The following is a 25,216-nucleotide window of genomic DNA, read 5'->3' as shown; positions in this document are numbered from 1 at the left end:
AGAGACTTTGCACAGAGCTGAACTCCATTCCTGGTTCTACTATGTGTGGTTTGGGGACCTTCATGAATTACTCTGCACCCTCAGGTGACTCACCTGTTAAAAATGAGATAAGGACTTCTTTCTCATCAGTTTTTAGGGAGAATTCAGAGATATGTAAAACCGGTGCTCAGTAGTGTTAACTTTTGAGGTTATTGTTGAGCTGAGTTTTCTGATGTGCATTGGAGGTACAAAGCCAGATTCTGCTATCAAGTGGCTTTCCATACAGTGGAAGAGACATGCTCATAGGCAGAATAATGAAATTCTAGAGTGAGAACTACATCAACAACATGTGGACAAAGTAAAGGGGTAGAACCACAAAGAGGGGAATGAGGTCAGCCCAGTTAGGGTTGGGGTGAGACAACTTCCTGGAGATCATGATCAAAGGCATGGGCGGATGCCCAACTTTGGTTAATCTGCAGCCACAATTTGGATGGCCAAGATTTCATCAAAGGATGCCAGCTATTTGCTTCCTGGACTCCTTGCTCTTTAGCCTTGCTTTGAAAGCAAGACTTTCTATTAACGTCAAAAGGCTTCCTTCAAGAGGAGTTTTGGATTCTGAAATAATCTGGTTCCAACCACCCTAAATTAAAAGCAACACACATTTAAAACTCGTTAGGGTTCACAAAATTGGAGATGATGGTGAAGGAAGAAGTTAAGTGCCTACTGTGCCTATGTGGAAGATGGCAGGTACGAATTAATATTTTTGAGGACCTCATATACACCATGAACAGTCATGTAATTATTACCTCATTTAATCCTCATAGGCACCCTATGAAGGTTTGTTTTACTATCCCTCTCTTACAGATGAGAAAACCAAGACTTGAAGTATTTAAGATGTGTGAGAATCTAAGAGGGTTGCACAGCTAAGCAAGTAGTAGAATCAGCATTAAAATTAAAACCCAAGTTTGTTTTTGTCCAAAGCACATGCCTGTGCCAGGCAATCTCCCAAACATATATTTACACATGACTTTTCTCCCTCCTTTTCCAAGAACCATGGTATTTATGAAATTGTTTATGGCTTTCTAATTTATTGCCAACCTGGCTCAAATGGTGAGTGTTATTTTAAGCATAAACATGAGAGGTGCCCTTGAATCTTTCAATATATCTGTAAGAGACTGATTGTACTAATGACCCTGACAACTGCCCTCCTTTTAGCCAGAATCTTTGTAATGTGACTTTGCAGCTTCTCCCATTAGAAGGTAGAATCTATTTCCCTTCCTTTAAATATGGGCTGCTCTGGTGACTTGCTTTGGCCAATAGAACATGGTGGAATGATGGAGCGCTAGTTCTGGGCCTTCACCTTGAGAAGACAAGTGAGCATCTGCTGTCACTTGGAACCCTGCCAAGCCTGGACCGGCCAGTTCTGGGCATGTGAGAGACACATGGAAAGGAGCTCCAATCATTCCAGAGGAAGCCATCCTAGGTCAGACAGCTTCTAGCAGACCTGTTTGTTGACCACACATACATGGCATGAGTCAAGTCAGCGCTCCCCAGAACAGCAGAAGCACCCAGTCAACTGGTGGACTCATGAGAAATAAATAAATACGTTTGCTGTTTTATGCTACTAATTTTGAAGTGGCTTTTTAATGCATCAATAGTTGGTTGATATAACCAAAAAGTAATTGCCTTTTTAATTAGAGGTCAATAAAGGGAAAACATTGATTCAATTACTAGTCAGTACTCCAATTGGGACTGATTGTTCTCTAGATCTGCTGAAGCTGTCATCTCAGAATCTCCCTTTATCATCATTTTGGGAATGCCCTTTACTTTGTTTTCTAAGACTTGTGCCTTCCCCTTTCTTGGTAACTCCCTTGTTTTGATGGAGTACATCTTCTGGGAGTTGCCTGAGAATGGGTGAATAGTTCTGGAGACTATGCATACCTAAAATGTCTTTATTCTATCCTTATACTTAATTTGTGGTTTAGCTAAGTTGGAATTCTAGCTTGGAAACAACTCCCTCAGAATTTTGAAGGCACTGTTTCACAATCTTTTATCTTCTAATGTGGCTGTTGAGAAGTCTGATTCTATTCTGATTCTTTTTTGTTTGTTTGTTTTGCTTTTTGTTTTTATTTTTATTTATCTATTTTATTTCAGCATATTACAGGGGTACAAATTTTTGATCCCCTATATGATACCTATTTCTCCTTCCTAGAAGCTTATAGGATCATCTCTTTGCCCTAAGTATTATGAATTTTTAAGATAATATCCATTAGTGTTAAGTCTGTTTTCATCCATTGCACTAAGCACTCACTTGGCCGTTAGTCAAGATATTCATGTTCTCAAATTGCGGAAATTTTTCTTGATTTATTTCTTAGATGATTTATCCCTATTCATTTTCTTTGTTTTCTTTGTCACTCCAATTATAAGAGGTGCATGTTAAATTTCCTGTACTGGGTCTCAATCTTTCTAATATAGTCCACTCTGTTTCCATTTCTTTGTTTTTGCTCTATTTTCTGGGGTATTTCTTCAGTTTTAGCTTCCAAACGTTCTATGGAGTTTATTTTTTAAATTTGTGATCACACATTTAAATGTTTAAAAGCTCCTTTTTTTTTTTTAGGTGTTCTCTGTATGTTCCTCTTTATGCTAGCATTGTGTTTTTGCTTCATAGACACATTATCTCCTCTTATCTTGCTGAAGCTATTAATGATCTTTTTTAAAAAAAAATTTCTTCTCTGTGAAGCTTTTTTCTGCCAAGTTGTTTTTTCCTGTGTACTTTAGTACCTGTCATTAATATTGACACCTTCTTCAAATGTCTGGTGCTACTTGGCTGTGGCTCATGTATGAGAGTGAGCCACACGAAGCTGACTGAGAGTGCTGTGTGTCTGTTGGGGTTTGAGTGAGATATTCACTGTAGATTGCTTTGTTGGGTCATTTCCATCGGAAACTGGGGAACTACCATGTTAGTATCTTTAGGGTTTTCTCTTGGGCTTCTAAGATTCCCCAGAAAGACTGAGCTTCTTCCTGGAGGATATATGCTTGGTTGCCGGAATTCCGGGAGCCAAGTTGTGGGGAGAAGTCTTGGGAGCTTCAATATTCCTTACGCATGGTTTCACTTTTTTGGTATGGAATTTCTAAGGTCAACTGTGTACATCATGCTGCCCTTTAACCAGAAACTCTCTATTTTGCCCTTTTCAGAGTATAAACTTCTAGACTTTTGCTGAGATTGGGAAAAGAACAGGACTCAGCTACATAGAGTAGGGAAGGGGACCTGGGGCTCTAACTGCTTCTTAAACAGACTTTAAGCCTATTCTAATTTTAGCCTCAGCTTCCCCGCCACTTCCAGAGTAGCTAATGAGCTTGTTGGTGGTTCCGCCATGTCAGTATAGTGGCTTCTCGACTTTTACCACCACTGGCCTTGGATTCAGTTTTTCCAGATTTGTTCAGTTTTACTAATTAGCCACCACTTTTCAGCTTCAAATTTTTGTTGCTATTGTTTCTTCTCGCAAGCTCTTCAACTCCTTCGTTTTATTCCTTTTGGGGATAACTCTTCACTGTCTTTTTAAAGATTTAAATGAAGAAATGGAGGTGAGTGTGTTCACTCTCCTCTCTTTAACTGGAAGTTCAGGAGTAGTTCTTGGCTTTTAAAGAAATAACACTTCATAGCATCTCATTTAGTTTGAAAAATGTGGACCACACACCTCCTGTGGAAAATCAAACTTTCTCCATAAGAAGACTCTCAAGAGATGGAAACCTATGATTTTTCCTTTTAGAAAAAAGTGAGATGAGTGTGAGCCTCAGCTACTCAGAAACCTTTGACTTTGTGATTCTAAATCACCCAGACAGCCAGATAATCACAGTTGTGCCTCTCTCAGCCTCCCAACCCCTTAAATTAGAGATTCCTGAGTCCATTTCCTTTAGTCTTTTAATGTTAGCCTTTTAATATTTTCCAATAAGTGCTTTCAACTGAGCAACATACATATCATGCTTTCCTCATTATTGGTCCATCAATAAATATACAAAAATTGTAAGAAGGGTGTGCTCTGAAAAATCGAAGTAGCAATAACAATGGTCATCGTACAGTACATGCATGAACAATGAGCTATTCTTTGAAAACTTAACACAAATGATTTGCCAAAAGACATATTTATGACAGAAAGGTGAAGGACTATGTTATTCTTATTCTTAAGTACATTTTACTCTTCCAGAGAAGTAGATTGTTTCCTTCCTTCTACTCCTCTGCTGTAATAGTGTTGAATGAATGTTGGCTATAAAATCCATTCTTGGTCTCATGGACCTCCATGGAAAACTTTTCGAAAGGTTCTGCTGGAAAAATCCGTTCTGCTAGGATGGAAATATGGATTTGAAGGTGCCTTTTGCCTCATTTGATTTTTTTATTCAGAGCTAAATTTAAGAGAAGCCCTCAGGAGACATAAAAGATTTACAGTTGCAGGAAAAACTACATCTTAAGCTCTCAGGTTGCTTTGCAAAATAATTAAATTCTGGCCCCTTACTTTTATTAACAAGACCCAGTTTAATGAATTAGCCCAGGTCACATGGTAGGAATGTAGTCAAGATGTGCTTCCAGAGTTATGGCCATTATGGTCAAGGGGGTGAGAAGGCATCCTAGTCCATGAACTTCAGTCAATATTTCAGGGTTATAACAAAGACTTGGACAGCTCTCCACTCATGGTGGCCACAGAAGGGAAGCTCTAGACCTCCCTTATTTCTATCTTGAGAACACAGAGGTGTATCCAAGTGGGAGACTACAACAATAATAAAAGGAAAGATGATATTTAATTCCAAAATAAAGTTGAAAACAATCTCCTATTCTAGCCTATTTGTTGGGAATGTCTAGAAGGGGTGGAAAACCATCCCCACCTGTGAGACTTGTGTGACTGTCCATGGCCCCAAGCAGAATCTGGGGGACAGGCAGAACCTGGCACAGCCCTCTTGACTCTGGTCCCAGAGTGGCATATTGTGTTTGTGTTAAAGAGCCTGAGTGAGCCTGTTTGGCTCCGTGGCAGACCCAAGAAAGCTCTGGGAAAATAAGGAGCAGTTAATACTAGTGGCAGTAACAACACAGAGTGGTCTAATGTCCTCTTCTTTCAACTTGAAAAGAGAATATAAAGAAAACCAGACAGCTGAATATAGAACTGGCCAATGATATTCACAGAGGAAGAGAAGGAGGTTTTTCAAGATCATGGGGTAGGGGTGGGAGGGAGGGAGGAGAGAGGAAAAATGCGAAAGAGCAGAGGTTGGGAATGAGTGCAGAAAGTTGGCATCTCTGCTTTAAAGATATCTATCCTTCAGATCAACTCTTTGTATAAACCCAGCCCTGATTTAGGTTGGAGCTTTTCTTCTTTTCACTTTGTGGTCTGAGAAATATCGCCTGTAAGCCTGTAAGTTCAGGTAACAACTGACCTTTTATGGGAGCCTAAGAAAGGGGGTCCAACTTTATAGAAATTCTTACTTTAATAGATTCAATGACTTCTATTGCAAGTGGCCTTTGGAAGTTCCAGGACCAACGGGACATCCTGACTAATGAATAAATACCACAAAGAATGGCCAAGTGGGGGAAAATATGAGGTCAGAGGATAAAGCTATTATTCTCTTGTTTGGTCCTAAGCTTGCCTATCTGGTGATAAGATTCCAATGGTGGGAAGCCCTGCAACCTTTTGAGGGACTTCCCAGGCACTTAACTCATCCTGAATACCAGCTACCTCAGGGACAGACAGAAGCTTGTTAAAGTATATACACTTACAGCCATAACAATAGTCAAACAAACAGGAGCTATACTTCATCCTCCCCGACTGCAAGCCATCCAATCGGTTGGCCACTGACCATACTCTTTCATTTCTATTGGCTTCCCCTTTTATTATCACATGTCAAAGGCACTGCATATCATTTATGGAAATCACTAATAGGGTTAGCATCTATGAAATGGAACCCCACAAATGATAGGTCATGCAAACTTAATGTGGTTATTCAAAGCACTTAACGAGAGAGAAAAGGTGGCCGTTAAACCACAAAAGTGACTGAAGCTCCTCCACTCACAATTCCGACTCCAGGACAGGACAGGAAGCCTTTGGGCATCTCAGAAATCAAACAGTGCTGCCTTCCTTGATCTCCCATGAGATTTGGCTGAGTGGATCTGAGTGGGGACTGAGGGGCTCAGAGATGAAGACTTTAAGGAGTCTTCCTCCCATTCTCAGATATTCCTGGTGAGCTCTAGGGACCCAGACCTTGCTGGTTTAGAAACTGAAGGATCACAGCACAAAAGGTTAAGATGGAAGAAGTACAGATGTTTATTACGACTCAGTTTGAACCCCTTTATGCCTCTGACAAAGTAACTTTAAAAAATCATACTGATCAAAGGACCTCCAGGGTTTAATATCTCAAAAACACAGATAAATAGCTTACTACAGATAAATAGCTTCACCCTTTGGGTGTCTCCCAGAAGTATCTGAAAATTTTCTAGGAGGTCTGTAGAAGGGGATGCATAACCAGTACACCCCAATCCCCAAACCCACGGGAAAGCGATGCCCAGGGATTGGGCTGCTGAGGGGGCAATAAGGACCCTATCAAATTTCCTCCCAGGGACCAATCCCTCTTAGCCCTGGGGAACGTCCTTAGCTGATGGCTGTTACCTGGGAGTAGGGCTGGGGAAGGTTGGGGATCAGGACTATGTATTTGTAGCTTTTGTTAGAAGCCGTCCTTAGCACACCCAGGGGAGGAAAGGCCTCTAGGCGGGAACTGGAACAGTCACTGATTATTAACTGGGCCCTCATTTCAGAAAGCAATGCTGTTTTTATAAATTGGACCTGACTTTAAAAAACAAAACACAAAAAACAAAAAGGAATAGAAAACTTTATGCTAAAAAAAGATTCCCAATGAAACAATCAGTAGCACATTGCATCCATTAAGTGTCCCAGTTCCCTGTAATATAGTTATGTCTCCAACTGTTGTTTCTTTTCAAGATAACGGTGTCAGTGCTACACCCCAATCTTCATGTCCACATTCTGCAGGTTCCGCGTCTCATCAGCTGTCATAAACTGGTCTGGGGTCTCCGATGGCTCCTTGTTCACCAGATGCACCATTTCCTGAGATTTGCTGGCTTCTCCGTTGAGTCCACTTGGCTTTCTGTCCTCCACAGCTCCATTGCCATTGTTGATCACCAGCTTTTTCTTCTGCCCACACCTAGTAAGTTTTGGAAAATGGTATGAGAAAGGTGCAACGACTCAGTCATCATCATGACGATCATCGCCCTTGTAGAACATCATCACAATCATCGCTGTGGTTTATGATGGTCTTAGTATGTGCCAAGCACTGTGCTGGGTGCCTTCCTGACTTTATCTAAATGACTCTTGACAACCAGCCCTTCTCCAAGTTAGGTCCCTGTGCCAGAAGTAAAAGCATCATCTGGGAACTTGTCAGAAATGCAAACGCCTAGTCACACCCCAGACCTATTTAATCAGAAAACTCTAGGGCTGGGACCCAGGGTCTGTGGTTTAACAAGCCCTCAGGGGGCTTCTGATACACAGTCAAGTTTGAGAATCGGCACCCACAATTCCAGGAAGCCGGTGCTATTATTATTCCCCTGTTACAAGTAAAGAAGCCTTAAGGATCAGAAAATTCAGTAACATGCTTCCCAAGTTACTGAGCAAGTAATAAAAGAGTCAGGATTCAAATCTTGCTCTGTGTGATTCCCAAGTTCTAGTTCTCCTTCCGCCATACTGGGCAATGGAAATGTTTGTCTCTTTTAATCACTCTAGCAGTCTCTGCAAGCTGAGCTAAACCATCAACAGGATGATTGTAAATCATTCTGATTTGTGTATTCAAGAAAGTCTGGTTACTTCCTCTTCCAGTCAACACTTTTTTGGCCTTGCCAGTGTTATTATTACAAGAACTGAGAAGAATAAAACATTTTTCTAGAAGTATAAGGTCATATTGATGTTCTCCTAATGTTGGTCAACTTCCATATAATCCTGGCATAGGAGGTTTAACAACATAAGACAAAGTGTTCACTGTTCCTTTAAGGTTTCTCAAACATCACATAAAGTTTACGTGCAGATGAGGGTTTCTGTGGAAGAGCATGACCTTGATCTTATCCCCCAGTACTGTCCATTGCCTCATCCCACCCAGCCTGACGAAATGCTTCCTCTTTGCTGTAACACGTCACTGCTATGCATATCGGTGTCAGATCATGCTTAATGGAAGCAAAGTTGCACAGCCTCACAACTACAAGCAAGATGGGGAGGGGGAAAGTGGACTAACATTTATTGGATACCTCCTGAATGCCAGACAATTCACCAGTAATTTCCTATAATTCTTAGAATAATCCCACAAAGCAGCTACTATCCCCATTGTAAAGCAGTGGAAATTGAGGCCTACAGAGGTTTAATAACTTGCTGGAGGTCACACAGGGAGTAAGACTGACAGAGTCAATATTCAAATCTAGGCCTTTATGACCCTCTGCCTGGCTCTGCCTGGCTCTACCCATGCTGCCGACCATCTGGAGATTTGGAAACGTATGAAGTTGGAATTGTTCGCTTTGCCGCTGGATATTTGGGAGCGGTAGAGACAAAGCCTCTATTATTCATGATCATGGGCCATTCCATGTAAAACTGCCAAAGCCATAAACTTTAATCTCTTGTTTGGGGAAATGGAAATTATACCTCCTCAACAAGAGGTAGATCCTGTCTCCTCTGGCGTGAGGCTTGATGGTGGGGGGAGGAGGACGTGAGAACCATGAAACAGATCACGGAGGCTGGGCACAGGGACAGAGACCACAAAGACAGCAGAGCACACTGGTCAAGAGGAGGGCTTTGAAGACCTGGTTTTGAGACCTCACTGCTGTGTGACCTGGGACGACTCACTTAACCTCTCTCAGCCTCAGTTTTGCATCTGTAACATCAGGCTATTAAGAGTACCAATTATCACAGGATGGTGAAAAGCCCTTGAAACAAGGCCTGGCACTCAATAAATGAGTCTATTATTGTTGTTGTTGCTCTTACGAACAAATGTGGGGTGACAAAACTAAGGCCTTGTGGATAAGCACTTAGAATAGTGTGTGGAACTCAGTGTTCAAGAAGTGCTGGCTGCAATTGTTAATATAACGAGAGCCACAAGAAATCAATTTCGTTTGTTTCTTCTGGCTACCTCCACCTGCCTTGTTATATTTACTATGAAGACCACTTAAAAGGCTGAAGGCAGAATGCTGCTTGTATTATTTCACATTCTCAGGTGCTACCATGTGTTCTTTGGAGGAAACTTGTCTCATTAAAGTAATTCCCATTTGCCTACCCAAAGGGTAGTCGAGAGGTGGAATGAAATATTGTGGGCAAGTAATTTATGAGCATAAAAATATGTCTGTGCATGAGCGTGGGGTGGAGATTAATGTTATTAATCTAAATGAAGCTGATTTCGAAAGGAGATAACGTCCGACCTGCAGAACATGGGAATGTCGTGCTTGGGCTTGGGCTTCCCGCATTCCCCTTTGGATTTCTGTGTCTCTATTATCTGAGTCTTTCAGGAGGATAGGACCATTCCCATAAATAACTGAGTCTGATGTTTAGTGCTGTACGCATCTACTAAGTACTTTTAAAAGACAAATTCTAGTCTTTTCATTCTTCTTAGTTACAGGAATTCAAGAAGGAACACTAGAGCCGAAGGTGCTCCTGAGATCGAGCCCAGTCTCTTCCTTATGTAAACCAGACACTGAGTCCAAGAAGTCAAGGATATTGTCTAAAGCCACTGCTACTGATGGCATGGCCAGAATCACAACTTGGATTTTCTAACTCCAAAGATCAGACATCCTCAGTGAACTGCATGTTACCTTTATCTCCTCTTTCCTTAAATCTCAGGCATTAGCTGAGCATGCGAAAACCACACAATGTGGAAAGAACCGGACTGGGACCTCACCAAAGAAACCGGGCAACATACGTTTAGGGCATAGTGGAATTTATCTTAAAAGACTTAGGTGGGTTGCTTAACAACTAATTTCATGTCTCTTCTACCTGGCAATCCTTAAAGATATTTAGGGATTTATTCTGCATTGTTTTAGAGCAGCGCCGCCCAATACAGTAGCTAGCAGCCACATGTGGCTATTTAAATTTAAACTAATTAAAATTAAATAAAGTTGAAAATTCATTTCAGTCGAACTAGCCAGAGTTTGCGCGTTCTCTAGCCAGAAGTAGCTAGTGGTTATGTATCAGACATGTGCAGATATGGACCATTTCCATCGTCACAGAAAATGCGGTTGGATGGCACTATTCTAGACAGTAGGATGAGGTCGGGCGAGTGTAGATTACAGGGAGCTAGGCTGTAGCGTAAGAGAAGGAAGGCACTTCTAATTCGTGGAAATTTATAGAGGGGACCTAACCAAGCAGAGTACGGGTGACACCCTGCTGGAGCTTATAGAAAAGACGATTATTCCCATGAAAGTGAAGGCTGGTGAATGCCTCTTCTGCACCATCAGCACAGAAACATTTTTAAATCATTCCTGTTTTGTGAAGCCTTCTCTGGTAAAGTCCTCCTATTTTTTCTCCTCTTCAGACAAATCAGATAGATTCTCTAAGGCAAAGGATTCTTCTTCTCTTGGGCCTCATTCAATATCTATCAACCCAACTGACACCCGAAACAACTGTTTGCTCTCAAGGAGAGTCAATAAAGTACGGTTTCCATTGGGAAGCTGTCATTCAGGAGTCAGGTGACATGAAGGACAGCAAAGAAAGCTGTTGTGAATGATGGCAGGGGTGGGCAAAGCTGAAGAAATAACAGAACCCCCTAAACCAGCATCTTTAAGATGACATGACTCGCAGATCGCTTCATCATGGGAGTCCTTGGTCAGTCCTTATATGCCCCCTGCAATGACTAACGCTTTTCCACTTTTGTCGTTTAACCATAATTCATATAACAATGCCTGGCACAGAGAATGTTCTCAGTAAATATTAGCTGACTCCAATTCAACAGGCCAGTACTGCCACTAACCCTCAAGATTCTTTTAGGAAATGGAAGTTACTCTTCTCGAGTTTTACTTCCTTTCCTCCTCGCTGGCGCCCATAGTCTTAGGCGCCGCTCAAAGATGTTTGCTGAATACGTGAATCCCTATTGGGGGCCCCCTTTTCAATCAAACTTTCCTTGATGAAAATAGGATTCTCTCTCTCTCTTAAATTTAATGCTGAAAGCAGCAAGGCCCCAGCCTTTTAAGAAGATTAGAAATGGGTTGTCAGCTTTAAGGGGCCCATGCAGCCGTCAACCACCCTTTAGCTGCGTGGCAAATCTGTTTTCAATTATCAAATCAGGACATAGTAATTTATGGCATCCAAGCAGCTACTTTCCCGGTGAGATACTCGCTGTGCTGGGTCCTGTGTGTCCCTGTTTGCCTGTTGCTAGGGCGACTGCCTGTCCTGGGAGGCGGGAGAGGGTAGCAAGGAGGCCTCTTCTCTGTTGCAGACAAGGCAGGGAGTGACGTGGGAGCCACCCAGCTACAATGCATGGGCTCCAGCTGCTCTTGGGGACAGCTGAGATGCTTCTCCTAGGTCTCCCCCACATCGACAGCTTCTGAGCCAACATTGCCATGGTGACATGTGCAAAGCTTAAGGACTGTGTATGTGAGCAAAAGTGGTGCATTCTAGGGCCTGGAACAAAAGGGCTGGTTCCAAACAATAGGAAATTCATATTTAATTGAGCAAAAGCAATCCAAGGGAAAATAAGGAAGCTGAGGGGAAGTATAAAGACTCTTTGTAAGGACTTCCCCAAGTCACGTTATTTAAATTCAACTGAAAAAAGAACTCTTTCCATTTAATCACACGAGCCCTTTAGAAGGTCTTTTAAATTTCTTGCCCTAGTTTTTGTTCCTTATGTAATCAGCTATCATGACTGCTTTTTTTTTTATTATGCCCTCAAACATATAGACAGCAGCACAGCTATTTGATTTCAACATAGCGCTTTTATTAACTTGTACCAGTGTAAAACGGCATTATCTGATTTTCTCAGATAATTAGAGAGGCTCCATGGACTGCGCCTGGCATGGAAATTAGCTGTTCGGTGCTCTCCAAAAGCCAATAAGAAAGAGTCTATAATTCCTTTATGTCTCCTCCCAAACCGAAGGCCCTTTTCTGTCCCGTGAGATAATCTAGGGTCAATGAAGGTGGCCCTGCTTGGAAATAAGATTCTTTTACCTTATGAGAAGCAATCTCAAGGGATTCAAAAAGTTTAATGTTCCCATGTATATGCTCGGAGAAAAATCATGTGTCTTTAAAGTATTATGGATAGGAAATTTAGATTTATACTTTTGGAGTAGCCCTGTTAAATAAAGTTCATTTCCTCTGTTGCTAGAATTATTATTTTCCTTCACTTCACTTTAGGTAGTGTTATTTCTGGAATCTGGTCATGGCTAAACCAGATGTGTGTCTGTGTGTGTGTGTGTGTGTGTGTGTGTGTGTATGTATGTATCACGTAAATAAACCCCAAAACAATAGGACTTGTTTGGGGTAGGGAGAGAGAGTGGCCTTTAAAGATATGAAAACAACCCACATGCTGGTTCTAGGAGCTGACTGTCTTCATTCAGACTTTCCTGAAAAAAAGCTCTTCATTGTTTCCTAGACCTCACGGTTAGGAAGCTCTTCCTAGGCTATAACCTGAATCCTTTCAACTGCAGCTTCCAGGAAATAGAAAATACCATCATTATGAAAACAAACAACACACAGAAACACAAAACCAATGCCTGCTTTGGGTAAAGGTTCTCAAAGGTTCCGTGGGCCTCAGATAGGCTAGAGGAGATGACCAATCCCTAAATCTTTATACAACATTTTGTGTGTTATGAATGTGCTTGCTATTTGTTTAATGAATTAATGATGAATATATACTTTTATATGCCTTCCTGGTGAGGTATTTCATGACTTTTATCAGATAGAGTCTCCATAAAGTTTAACTCTGAAAAAAATTAAAAACCACAAGATTCAACCACTATTTAAAAGTGGCATTTGAAACAATGAGATGTGTCTTCATTCTCTAAATAAAGGGACAGACAAGGGTTTCTTAAACTGTACCCTGCACACAAATTCCAGGAATCTTGTTAGAACGCAGACACACATAAGAGGTCTGGGCTTGGGTCGAGATTCTGCATTTCTAACAAGCTTCCAGGGTGCCCAGGCTGCTGGTTCCAGGGGCTACACTCTGAGCAGTGATATAAAGCCTACATTTAAATGATGCTCTTTCCAAGTTGAAATCCCCGAGGGACATCTCCTTACCTTCTTCTACTGTTGACAGCGATGCAAACTGCAAGGATCAAAGCCAGGGCCAACAGGGATGCCAAGATGATCAGCCATTCTGGTGTGGGTAAACCAAAAGACAGGTATTGAGCTTCAGGGATATGCTTTGTAAAAATGAAAATGCGCTCTATAAATTGATCTGGTCCAAACAAGAACCACAGTGAGCACTGCAGAAGGGTCTGACCAATAGGTCCAGCCAATAGGCAGATAATTCTGGAAGAGCAATTTTGCTGTAAGTGTTTGTCCAACAAGGCTTCTTACTTTAATCTTTCATCACCAGTCAGGATTTTCAAGTTCTCCCAAGAGAAACATGTTTCCAAAAGTTGAAACTTGTAGACGCCTTTGGTGCAATATTATTAAGTAGATTAAAGGAAAGTATGTGTCCTTTGAAAGGAACATTCTTTTCCTATATACGAGCACCCAGCTTACATTTTAACTAAGAAACAAAAATGGAAGCCACCTTCTATTGATAGTGTGTGGAGCAAAGGACACTCCAGGGGAGGGTGGAAGGAGAGTGAACTTGTGCCCACTCATTGGAGGGTCATTTGGCAACACTTGATAATAGCCTTAAAAATATTCATGCCTTTGATCCAGGAGTTACACTTCCAGGAATTTATAGGACCTCAGAATTGGCTATAAAGATGTTTATTACTTTGCTATTTATAATAGTAAAAGTTGGAAACAACCTAATATCCAAAAGTAAGGAATTGGTTAAATAAGTTAGGGCACGTGTATTATGTCTACAGTATATAAAAAAAATTTATATATTTAATCACATGCAAAGCTGTGGTCAACAAGTAAAGAATGTTTACTAAGCAGCATGTATGAATCATATTTTTGTACATAAATTATATTGAAAAATGACAGGAAGGACATATGATAAAATACAGTAACCATGGCATTTCTGGATAGTGAGATAGATAACAAATGATTTACATTTTCATCCTTTTGTCTAGTTGTATTTTCTAAAATATCTTCAGTAATTATGTATCACTTGAGGACTAATAAAATATTATGCACATTTTTTAAAATCAGGCTTTAATAAAATTAAAATATGACTTGACAACTCAGATAAATTCAGTCGCACAGTGGGTTTCTATATGGGTGCAATGCATAAGGGCTTGAGAAAGAAGAAGGATGGATGGCAAGTCATTCATTGTCCCTTTCTCTTTGGAAGTCTTGGTTTTCCTCTGATTTCCTGCTCGCCTTTACCTTTGCCTCACCTCTACCTGGTTTAGAGTCAGGGGGCTGGCAAGAAGGTACCATTGCTGTGCCCTCTTCCCACCCCACCCTGGCCCTGGTCTCCAGCCCTGAAATGTCCCACACTCACTCTCAGGACAGCTGAGAATCCTGATGCCTGATGACAGCCAAGACTTCCTGGTTCCCCCTCCCCCTCCTCCGGGCAGCCCACCCGTCTTTCCATCTGCGCTGCCTGCGGGTGCGCCCGGGCAAGCTGTGGCAAAGCAGCAAGCCCACAACACCCTCTTCTCTTTCCCCAGGGGTGACTCACTCTGGAGACCCCTGAAGAAGGGAGAATTAGAAGGGTAATTTACAACCTTAGGAGAACCCCCTTTTTTCTGTAATTTCCCTTTACAAATTTGACCCCAAACAAATAAAGATTTTACATCAAATGCCTTAAATCTTGACGCTCAGGAGAGCCAGTATCTCAGCTCCTTCACTGCACATGTAACACTTTCTCGGAAAAGTTTCTTCTGTCTGGATCAGCAGACAGACCCTCAACAAAAACCATGGTTTGGGGACCAGAAGAATGTTCTCACGCTACCAACACAAATGGCTCTTGAAGCTCCTCCCCGTCTGCAATGTGAGAGGAAAATTGCATGCTTCACCCCGACCCCAGAGATAAAGGGGAAACTGGATTGGGACAGGAAGGACCTGGGTATGACATGGATGCGCCAGGGCGATCACTCATTTGGGAAAGAAGCTTTAGTACCTAACACAGGACTTTTTGGAGCCAGGTCTGAATATGAGCTTAGCCAGTGTAAGGGACCCAGGGAGAAGAGAGTATTCCACCCTTATCAAGACTCTGTAATACTCTCATCCATCCTATAACTTCCAAAATGGAGCAATCGGGTTCAAAAGTTGGGCATTTAGGAGAATGTGCTTTCCAGTGGGTCTCTTCTTCCTTCCTGGGACATTCTGAGAAATCTGCTTTAAGCACCTTTTCTGCTTCACAGTTCAAAACTCACCTGGAATTTGGGGTCTCCTCACAGGACCTGAGGTTGTGTTTGCTCCACCTTCTTGGCTCCCACTTGAGTGTCCTAGGGGGAAAAACAACAACATTTCTCAACTGAGTTTGGAATGCACAACCGTGAGTTCCCTATGGAGCAGCACAGAGGCCCACTCTCCACCTTCTGAATCGCTGAGAAGCTATTCATGGATTAAAGCCACTCATGTTTATAAAGTGTTATACAAAAGATATTCCCCCCAAAAGTTCAATTTGATTAAAGCCAAAGTTTGAAATGTCAATCTATATCAAGGAACATGGGAATTCTCAGTAGGAGTGTTGTGCGGTGTTGAAGACTTTGGGCTCAAGAGCTGGGCAGCTCTGGATTCAACTCCTCCCTCTGTCTCTTGCTAGCTAGCCATGTGTCCTGGGTCAGGTCACCTTCTCCAAGTCTCGGCCTTTCTCACTCATAAGATGATGGTGGTAATAGAATCCACTTCATCATAATTTTATAGAGGTTTAAAGAAGCTCATAATGATGGTAGTCATGTGTAGTTTTCTATTTTTAATTTAGGATATTGCCACTCAGAGTGTGGTCCCTGGACCAGCAACACAGACATCCTCGGGAGATTGCTATGAATGCAGAATCTCAGGCCTCCTGTCACATCGACCAGATCAGAATCTTCATTTTAACAAGCTCCCTAGGGAATCGTGTGTTCCAGAAAGTCCAAAGTGAATCTGAAAACCTAGTATCATCATAGAAGCCAACATCAACACTAAAAAATAAGGGTTTGGAGTGGGCAGTGGCTTTTCCTACGAAAAATCATCCTATTAGAGTCCCCGCTAATATATTACTGAAACACTCCTTGATGGAAGAGGCAACATTTTCTACTGCTAAAAATAAGGAAATGAACAAAAAAATCTCAAACTGGAAGGAAGGATCCCAAGTCAAAGGCTCCCTAAAATGACAGTGGCTTCATGCTTTAAAAGAAACTTTTAAGACATCTTGTGAAAAGACTCCCCTAAATTGAAGCTTTATGGATTTTTAAAAATTCTTTTTCCATTGCTTCAAAACAAAATTTGAAAATGTCTCATTAAAATGAACTTTTCCTCCCAACTCATGGGAACCTACTACAGAATCCTGAAGGTCACCAAGGGGAGAAAAAAGCCCAGGGCCGTCTGTTTGGCTAATCAATGAATGAAGATGGTGAAAGCTTTCCTTAGAGAGTCAGACTTCAGACTGTGCACACTGAAATCTTGATTGCAGTGGTTATCTGGGGGTAGGATGGCTCTTGGGTATGCAATTTGATGTTTTGTTAGAACTCAAAAGAGAGCAAAACAAGTTCTTACCAGACGTCTGGCCATTTCAACATACCCCATCTCATTTTGACAGCAGCCTTTTATTTCCCAAGCCTCTAAAGGAGTCCAAGGCTACTTTCCCTCCCCGCCTTCCAGTGTCCTTGGTGCTTGGCAGGTTTTCACCTGCACAAGTCGTGGGACACTGGCCAACTAAACTGGAGATCTTTGGCCTTGAAAACCACCTAGGCAGTACAGTCACTCTCGCTGGTCTCTTTTCTGACTCACAGCAGCCTTTGATATTTCAAAGAGAGGCCATTAGTGGATCATAATCTCTTTATTTTGATTTTCCAAAAAAAGTGCTCCCAGCAAGGAAAGATCTGGGTGTGTGTACAACAAGATGAAACCTCCTGTTTGAACAATAGACACCTGCACAGGAGCCAAACAAAAGAGCCCAGCTCCCGCCCACCTGATTCTCACTTCAAGCAAAAGCCCAAGAAGATGGATGAGAGACAGCAGGCCCTGCCTTGGGCCCCAGACGTCCACAAATCCAGCCAGGGTAGGACTGGCCACAGTGACAAGTTCCCCAAAGAGAAGGGGCACTGGATATTCCAGCTGGGAAATGAGATCCATTCTGAGACATGTGCACAGAGATCATTCAATGGCTTCAACTGTGAGGAAAGCAGGCCAGGACGAGCTTCTCAAACTTTAATGTGCCTACAAACCACTTGGGGACCCTGGAGGTGGGATGGAGGAAGAGGGAGTCTGGTTAAAATGCAGATGCTGATTCAGTAGGTCTGGGTTGGCCAGAGATTCTGCATTTCCAACAAGCTCCTAGGTGATGTCTGATGGTTCAAGAGCTACCCTTGGAGTAGCTAGGTTCTCCCTACCTCCTACTGCTCCTACATAAAGGGTTATTCTCAAAGCCACCAGGCAAATATCCATCTTCATACTTGCTTTAAATGTGTGAACATTTAAACCTGATGGTTACCCTCACTCCAACCTGGGCATTAAAAAGGAAGAATGATAATGTTTATGGATTAACTGGTTTGCATGGGGTCACCTGGATTTGTGATGCCCCAGGAGACCACAGTTAAGGCAGAACCTTTCAGTAGCCCCAGCATTAAAGGTCATTAGCAAATCTGCCTCATGTCAGACTTTTGCTGCCTGGAGTAATGTTTACAGGGGTGTGATCTGAGTCACAACAAACAGGACTCTGTTTACCAATGCATACCTGGCAGTGATTGTGGTCATTATGGAATGCTTTATCCAGACTGTGATTATGAGAAGCCATATGAGACCCCCGGGCCTGAAACCTGGTTCCACTACTCCCTGGTCATCCCAACTCTGCCAAGCCACTTACCCTCTCTGAGGCTAATCTCTACCGGGCTAATAATAGTACTTATGTATATCACAGTGTTTGTAGGGTGACTGAATGAGTTAGTATTAGATGAATTCTGAATTCTACAAGCTTGCTGATACTGACTATTCTTGACCTAGTGATGGCAGTTTCATATGGTCCAACCTACTCTACTACAGGTAAAGTATTTGGAGCAATGCCTCTGGCACACAATGAATTCTCAATAAATTCCAGCTAATATATCATGTGCTGGGATTATGCTAAATGCTTTATCTGTATTCTATCATTTAGTCTTTAAAACAATGTCCTGTGACAATTATTATCATCCCAAGTTTCTTAGTGAGGAAATTTTGTCTCAGACCCTTTAAGCATCTTGCTCAGTTCATATGTGGAGCTGGGATCAAACTCAGGCCATTCTTATTCCAAAATCCAGGCTCTTAATCATTCTGGCATAATGCAATGTTAAGTTGGGACACTGCTTGAATTCTTCCCAAGTCGTTCAGATGCAACACTTTTCTCCAGAGCAGCAGTTTTCCAAGAGTAGTTCCTGTCCCAGCAGCATCAGCATTTGTATCAGGGAACTTATTAGACATGCAAATGCTCGGGTTCCACCTCAGACCTGCTGAATCAGAAATTTTAAGGGTGGAGCCCAGCAATGTGATTTAAGGAACCTTCCCTGAATGTATGCTAAGAAAGTTTGAGAACCACTTCTCTGGAGGCACTGACTCATACTTCATTAATAATCATCAGGTTCAACGATTATGACAGTAAATGACTACAGCGGTTCCACACTCACCAGATGATTCAGACCCGTGAGTGGTACGGCCGCCCCAGCTGGGGTCCATGGAAGGGTCTTGGTCTCCTGTAAAAAGTAATCGAGGAAAGTCAGGACTGTGCGTTTCCACATATGCTGCCATATGCATTTCCTTATGTTTGCATTTTCATACAGCCCATCAAAAGTTTATAGACTTTTAAAAGTAACTAAAAAGTGATTGCAAAAGTGCCTTGAATAGGTCCATGATATTAATTACTGCCAGGCTGGGCATGGTGGCTCATCCCTGTAATCCCAGCACTTTGGGAAGCTAAGGTGAGAGGATTCCTTGAGGCCAGGAGTTTGAGACTAGCCTGGGCAACATAGTGAGACCTTGTCTCTACAAAAAATAAAAAAATTAGCCAGGTGTGGTGGTGCACACCTGTAGTCCCAGCTATTCGGGAGGCTGAAGGAGGAGGATGGCTAAGGCCCAAGAGTTCAAGGCTGTGATGGTGCCATTGCATTCTAGCCTGGGTGACAGAGCAAGACCCTGTCTGAAAAAAAAAAAAAGGGGAAAAAATTACAGCTCTTCTGCTATTTGCTTAATCCACTGGGTAGTAGGCTAGAGCTTTACTTAAGGAAACCAGAAGAGTAAGAAGGATGACCATAGGAAGTTTGGTAGAAACTTGGGTTTGGTAGAAATCCAAAACATGTGGCAAGGACCACTTTAAAAAATATATCATGATGTCTTTGCAGATCTGAGGTTGAGACTAGACATTGTGTATTTTAAATAAGGACTATATGAATTGGATTATGAGAAATATGATCCCTGGAAATGGGTATACTCTGTCCTAGGGCATGAGACATTTAAAGAGATTTCTCTGAGGCAGGAAATCGGTCTGCAACAAAAAATTTGGGGATCGAATAATGTAAAGATTCAAAGAGAAAAGTCAACTACTTATTTTGAGAAAAAAGAGTTTGAAAATAAGTGAAAAAAATAATTCGTGAGATGATAGCTAATATGTAAACCATGTGTACCTGGGTATTAGAGTCAGTTTAAAATACTAGTTTTCAAAAGTTAAGTCTGTACTTTCAACAGGAATGGTTAATATAATCCCATTTTCTCAAACTTCCATCACCAGAAGCTTTAGATTGCGATAAACGCATGAACTGCTGCAAATCTAAATCCACAGGTCAAATCTTGAAGCCAGAATATGGAAACTCCCTCTCCTGCCCTCATTTTTCAGGAGTATACTGGAATCTTCTTCTTTTTTTTTTTAATCACAGGACAATGGTTTCATAAAATGGCTGTAGTCATCCATTCTGAAGGAGGCTGTGAGGAATGTGTACAGTAAGCTGCTCATCACCATTTCCTTGATGAGAGAAAGTGCAGGTGGGTGACCTGTAATCATTCATACAATTGTATTGAAGAGACAGGTTGCTCTGTTCTTTGGCTGACAGTTAAAATAACTGAAAACAACATTTGCTGAAGTGTCACCCCCATGCTCCCACTACCAAAGTCACCATCACCAACCCCATCACCATCACTGTCACCACCACTCACTGTCATCGCCACTGTCACCACCACCACTGCCACCACAATTCCAAATGCTTTAGTTCTTAACATGAAGCATCGAGATTACTGAGAAAATGTATGGGCAGAAATGAGACTTATATGAGTATTTTAGAAGAAAACCAAAGATGAGAATTGGGTCACTTAATCATTTAATCCATAGGCAATCACGAAAAATCTATCCATACCACCGTGAAATAGAGAAGGAATCAGCGTGGGTGAATATCATATTGATTTTGTGTAGAGCATTTCATTTACTAACAACTTGAGGATGTAAGCCCTCGAAGATACTATAACTATTAAAATTGCCGTTTAAAATTTAAATTCATTAGGTTGCACACCAGGCCTTATTTTGCCAAGAGAAACGAGGCAGTGCTCTAAGATTTATTTTTGCAGATGAATATTGACAGTGGTACTTGGAATGTTTAATATGTGACAGCACGACCCTGCTGAATAAAGAACTAGCAAGTCTAAGGGGCTTTGTTTTGCCAATGTCACTGAGGTCGGTATTTTTCTTAAATTGTTTTCCTTGAAGCCCTGGGGTGAGCAGCCCAGAGGAAAGAGGACAAGCCTGTGGCATTCTGGATTTTCTGTACCCATCACAACTGTCATCTGTTTTATATATCGGGTTCTTATTAGGTATCTTTTGCTGATTTTTTTTTAATAGGGGAAAGGATCTCTGCTCCAAAAAATAAATATGTAAAGTAGTCACTAATTTCTAATATGCATTAGTGACTGCATTAAGAAGCACTTGAAAAACTGGTATTAGGAGGAGAGAATCAGTTTTTAATTTCTTCACCAGAGTGTGTATTTTCCAGTTCCCCTTTCTCAGAGCCAGTTTCCTAATGCAAATGGAGAAACAAAGAAAAGCAGAAGTAGAGAGGATTGCTTATTTGAGGGAAAAAAGTCTCATTCAGGGTCCATGTCAGACTTAATTAAGTCATCTTCAGTCATCTCTGCCATGACAATAAGAGAAGTGGCCCCTATTCATTAGTAGTAGATTATATCATGAAGTTTTAAGTGTGCATTGGAACTAGAAGATGTTTACCCACTGACCCATCACCAAAAGTAAAATTGATCAATCCATCACACCAGAAATAATTTCAGAGCAAAGATACTAGTATGTGAAAATTATTTGTCAGTTGGATAAAACCTTATCAAAAAGGCAGCATATATTCGTTGAATCAAATGAAATTGCTAATATTCAACTATTTTGACCTACAAAATGATCAATTTCATATGGTTCAACTGGATATATCACAGGATCAGGAACAAGACAAAGCAATTCCAGCATAACAACCAATCAAGTTCGCATACACACACACACAATTGGAAAGTACACTGGCAAATGGAAGCATTATTTTATCTGAAATAAGTCCAAGCTTCCTTGCACTAGAATTGATGACTAAGGTTGAAAGCCATTGCCATATCACAAACCAGTCTAATCACAGCCTATGCAGAAAATGCCCCCTGTGATATGGAAGTATACGTTGTTTTTCTCTATAGAGAAAGCAGACCCGATACCAAATGACCAAATTACCTGGGAAGGCATGATCAAGTTTAGAGTTGGAATCTCCAACAACAGTAACTTCAGTAACTCCAGAGGACCCAGTCTTAGCAGGGGTCACGGGGACGAGGGTGCCATTTTCCTTTGTGTCTGGATAACGAGGTGTATAATCTTCCAGTAAAGTAGCTGAGCCTTCAGAAGGGTTTTGACCTCGTCTTCCACCTCTGACAGGATTCCTGTCTGTGTGGAGGTGGAATCAATGATAAACCCACATTTGCAAGATTGCCACCCACTGTGTGCTCGTCTTCAGAACATGCAATTGCTGCAAAGGCGTTTCACTTGTTATCCACAAACAAGGAGCAAAGGATGGTGAAGTTTGTCACACTGTTGAACAGAATCAATATTTTGCAACAGACACAGCTGGGCATCACTCAACAGAAGAGATTTTGGTGATCCTAATACCCAGAAGAGGCATGTGTTGTAACATTTGCCTGGGTTATTAAAGTAAGGCTTATGCTACTACAACTGTGACCTTGAAGTCAATTCAGGTACTAGATAATCTTGAGCTCTTTCTCAGTTGGATCCACCTTTGATGAAGCAGAGGAAACACACCATTGGATTGAAAGGTAAAATTATGCTGCCTGCAGCTGGAATAGGAAACGCAAGGTTTCAAAGACCTGAGGCTACTAATTTAATTATTGTTTCCTTTGCCAGAAGGGAACTCCTTTTCAGTCACCAGCACCATGGAGTTGAGGTCCAGAGGACAAAGGGCAAAAGAACTTTAATGTAAGGAATAGAGAGAGTGATATAATCAGACTTTTATGCCAATTATAAATTCTATATAAACAATCCATTATTTTTAAACCAAGTCACTAAATCTACAGCGTAAGAAACCCAACCTTTAGGAATTATAGTTTTCAGTTAATATACAGTATCTTCTAAGAGGTCTATAAAGCAGAAAAATTAGAGAACCATCACCAGACACACCTTTTGATCAAAAGTAACAGCATAACAGCAGCCAACTGATGCACCTCCACCAAAGACACTGCAAAAGCACCCATAATTTATTGATTTTTATCAATAGCTGGAGCCAACCGGGCTTTATAATCCTTACTGCTTGTTGTTGGAGAAGAAGTTGTTGGATGGTCTTTGTCTACTTCCAAGCCTTCGTGTGATGTAGAGAAGCTCTGAGAATGACTCTGCTCTGTTTCAATAAGGGATGAATCCACCATTAATTTGAAACCATGATATTAATCCTGTTATCTGCTAATGGGGAGGATACAGCTATAACAGTGTCAGATGGGTAGATACCCAGGAAGACCAAGATCTGTGCACAACATTCTTCTCTGATTGACAGAAATATGCAGACAAATTCTGTTTTACCCCTAGTTGGCTCCTAAGACCCTTGTTTCTCAGTATAGTCTACAAAGGCAAAGTGGCAAAGTGAAGACTGAGCTAAAACTTTGTCTGCCCTGGATCATCCTGGCCCAATTGGAGTGTTGCTCCCAGTCACTCAGGAAAACCAGAGAACATGGAGACAAGGAAAAAGGAATGTCTGAATTCCAGTGTTTCCATCAATAACCAAGAGCACCTAACTGTGCGTCAAGAAGTGTAACTATAGGGAAAATAAGCACTATGACAGCCTATAGTATGCCTATAACCACAAAAGAGAAAGAAGCCCATCTAGAATGACCTGATCAAGTAACTCAGATCAAACGTATACAAGGAAATACTTAGCTCCCTTATAAAGATTATTAAATTAAAGAAACCATTTTACTCTATTATTAGGTTTTTGATCTCATCTGTGGACAGGGATTCTCATCATCACTCCAAGGAAACGCTTGCCTGGGCAAACACAGGGCCCTCAGTGACATATATCAATCTCAGGTTGAACCATTGCCCATATCTGAAATCACTTTGACTGTTTCAGTTCATTTCTTTTGTGTTCTTCAAAGAAAAGGACTGACCTCTGAGTTGCAGGTGCAAGAACTTCATAAAGCACACTCATAAGCCATGTTCACCACAAAATAAATATTATAACCAGGAGAGAGACATTCACCAGATCCCAAACCCAACATTAGAACAAAAGCCAACAGTGACATAAAATGGAAATACAGGCCTATTTGCAAATCCTTTGATGCTTAACACTGTGCTATTTATATTCCTGACGGTCAACACATGCTTGCTGATTTTTTCCTTTGTCTGAAGAGCTCCTATGAAGGACTTTGTCCATTACGTGTAGCAAGCAGTAAAATAAGGCCTTCTTAATTCTTGATTTCTTTTATATTCTGCCAAGAAATATGAAATTATGAATGACTTTGGACTAATCTCTAGGATATCCCTGCACATATAGTAGAAATTAAGTGTACTAGAAGTTTAACATTGCTTCCTACTGCTTGTTTAGTGATAGAAAGAGATATTAGTAAATGTTTCTTTTTTTGGCATCCAGGACCCGGCCTCCTTTGTCAATTGTCTACAACATGCCTTGCCACTTCTCCATGGGTGGATGTGATTTCCCTACTCTCTATGATTACCTAGCCCCCACAATGTCTGTTTACAGCCATGCAAGCAATCCTACTGCTCTTCTGCCTTGACTAAAGAAAGGATGGGAATCAAAAGGAGATAGTCAGTTAAAATATAGAGGAACCACTGTCCTGCCTGTGGTCAGGTTTCACTGATAAAACTACTTAGAGAAGGAAAAGTGAGTTGAATGGAGTCCCACATCCTTTTTTGTTTTTTTAAACATAAAGTCATTGAATCTGGGAGGCACCAAGAATGAAGGCAGAATCAGGTTTAAAGAACCCCACAAGAAATGTAGACAATGAAGGCAGTTTTACACTCTGGGCTGAGCTGAGCTGCACAACACTAAATACACCATTCATCACCACCAAGAGCTACATCTTGGCCAATGGGAGCAAGAGCTGAAGCAGGAATAAGGAATACAGGTCGTTATCCTTACGCGTTGTCATCGAAAGAGGTCCTGTCCTGTCCAGCTCTTCCACCAAACCTGTGTTTGGATCTGCAGTAGGTTGAGGCGTTGTACTATGACTGGAGTCCGTATCTGAAGGAATTAAATCAATGTTATTGCTTGACTTCCTAAGCCACTACCTGAGAGTGGTTTGTGGTCTATACCTGAATTATTTTTATATTCAAACCTGAATAAGAGGAAAGAAAGCACATACTGATTTATGTCTCCAGAATTGGTATACATTATTATTTCTTCACAAGAGTATTACAAGAACTGGCTTTCCTTTAAGGGCTGAGTTGTACAAAAGCTACGACTTTTTGTTTG

The 25,216-nt window shown here is 41.4% G+C and overlaps 1 protein-coding gene across 13 annotated transcripts in view; it reads right to left on the bottom strand.

The window, feature by feature from the left end:
* Positions 1–6,260: 6,260 nt before the first annotated feature.
* Positions 6,261–25,216, bottom strand: part of CD44 (CD44 molecule (Indian blood group)) — a 78,720-nt gene continuing 59,764 nt past the window's right edge. For 10 of the 13 annotated variants that reach the window (XM_045557812.1, XM_045557800.1, XM_045557804.1 and 7 more), the window contains 7 exons: positions 24,884–24,985; positions 23,039–23,128; positions 21,958–22,164; positions 18,890–18,955; positions 15,461–15,532; positions 13,233–13,311; positions 6,261–7,176 (listed from right to left, as the gene is read on the bottom strand). In XM_045557812.1, the coding sequence (XP_045413768.1) occupies positions 6,972–7,176; positions 13,233–13,311; positions 15,461–15,532; positions 18,890–18,955; positions 21,958–22,164; positions 23,039–23,128; positions 24,884–24,985 (821 nt within the window). In that variant the 3' untranslated portion in view covers positions 6,261–6,971. The remainder of the gene's footprint in view (positions 7,177–13,232; positions 13,312–15,460; positions 15,533–18,889; positions 18,956–21,957; positions 22,165–23,038; positions 23,129–24,883; positions 24,986–25,216) is intronic. The other 3 variants (XM_045557809.1, XM_045557810.1, XM_045557811.1) reach the window with 3 other exon arrangements.

The sequence above is a fragment of the Lemur catta genome, chromosome 7 (genome assembly GCF_020740605.2).
Source record: "Lemur catta isolate mLemCat1 chromosome 7, mLemCat1.pri, whole genome shotgun sequence".
In the NCBI taxonomy this organism is placed as follows: domain Eukaryota; kingdom Metazoa; phylum Chordata; class Mammalia; order Primates; family Lemuridae; genus Lemur; species Lemur catta.
The sequence above is the reverse complement of the archived record's forward strand: the minus strand, read 5'-3'. Positions and strand labels throughout refer to the sequence as shown.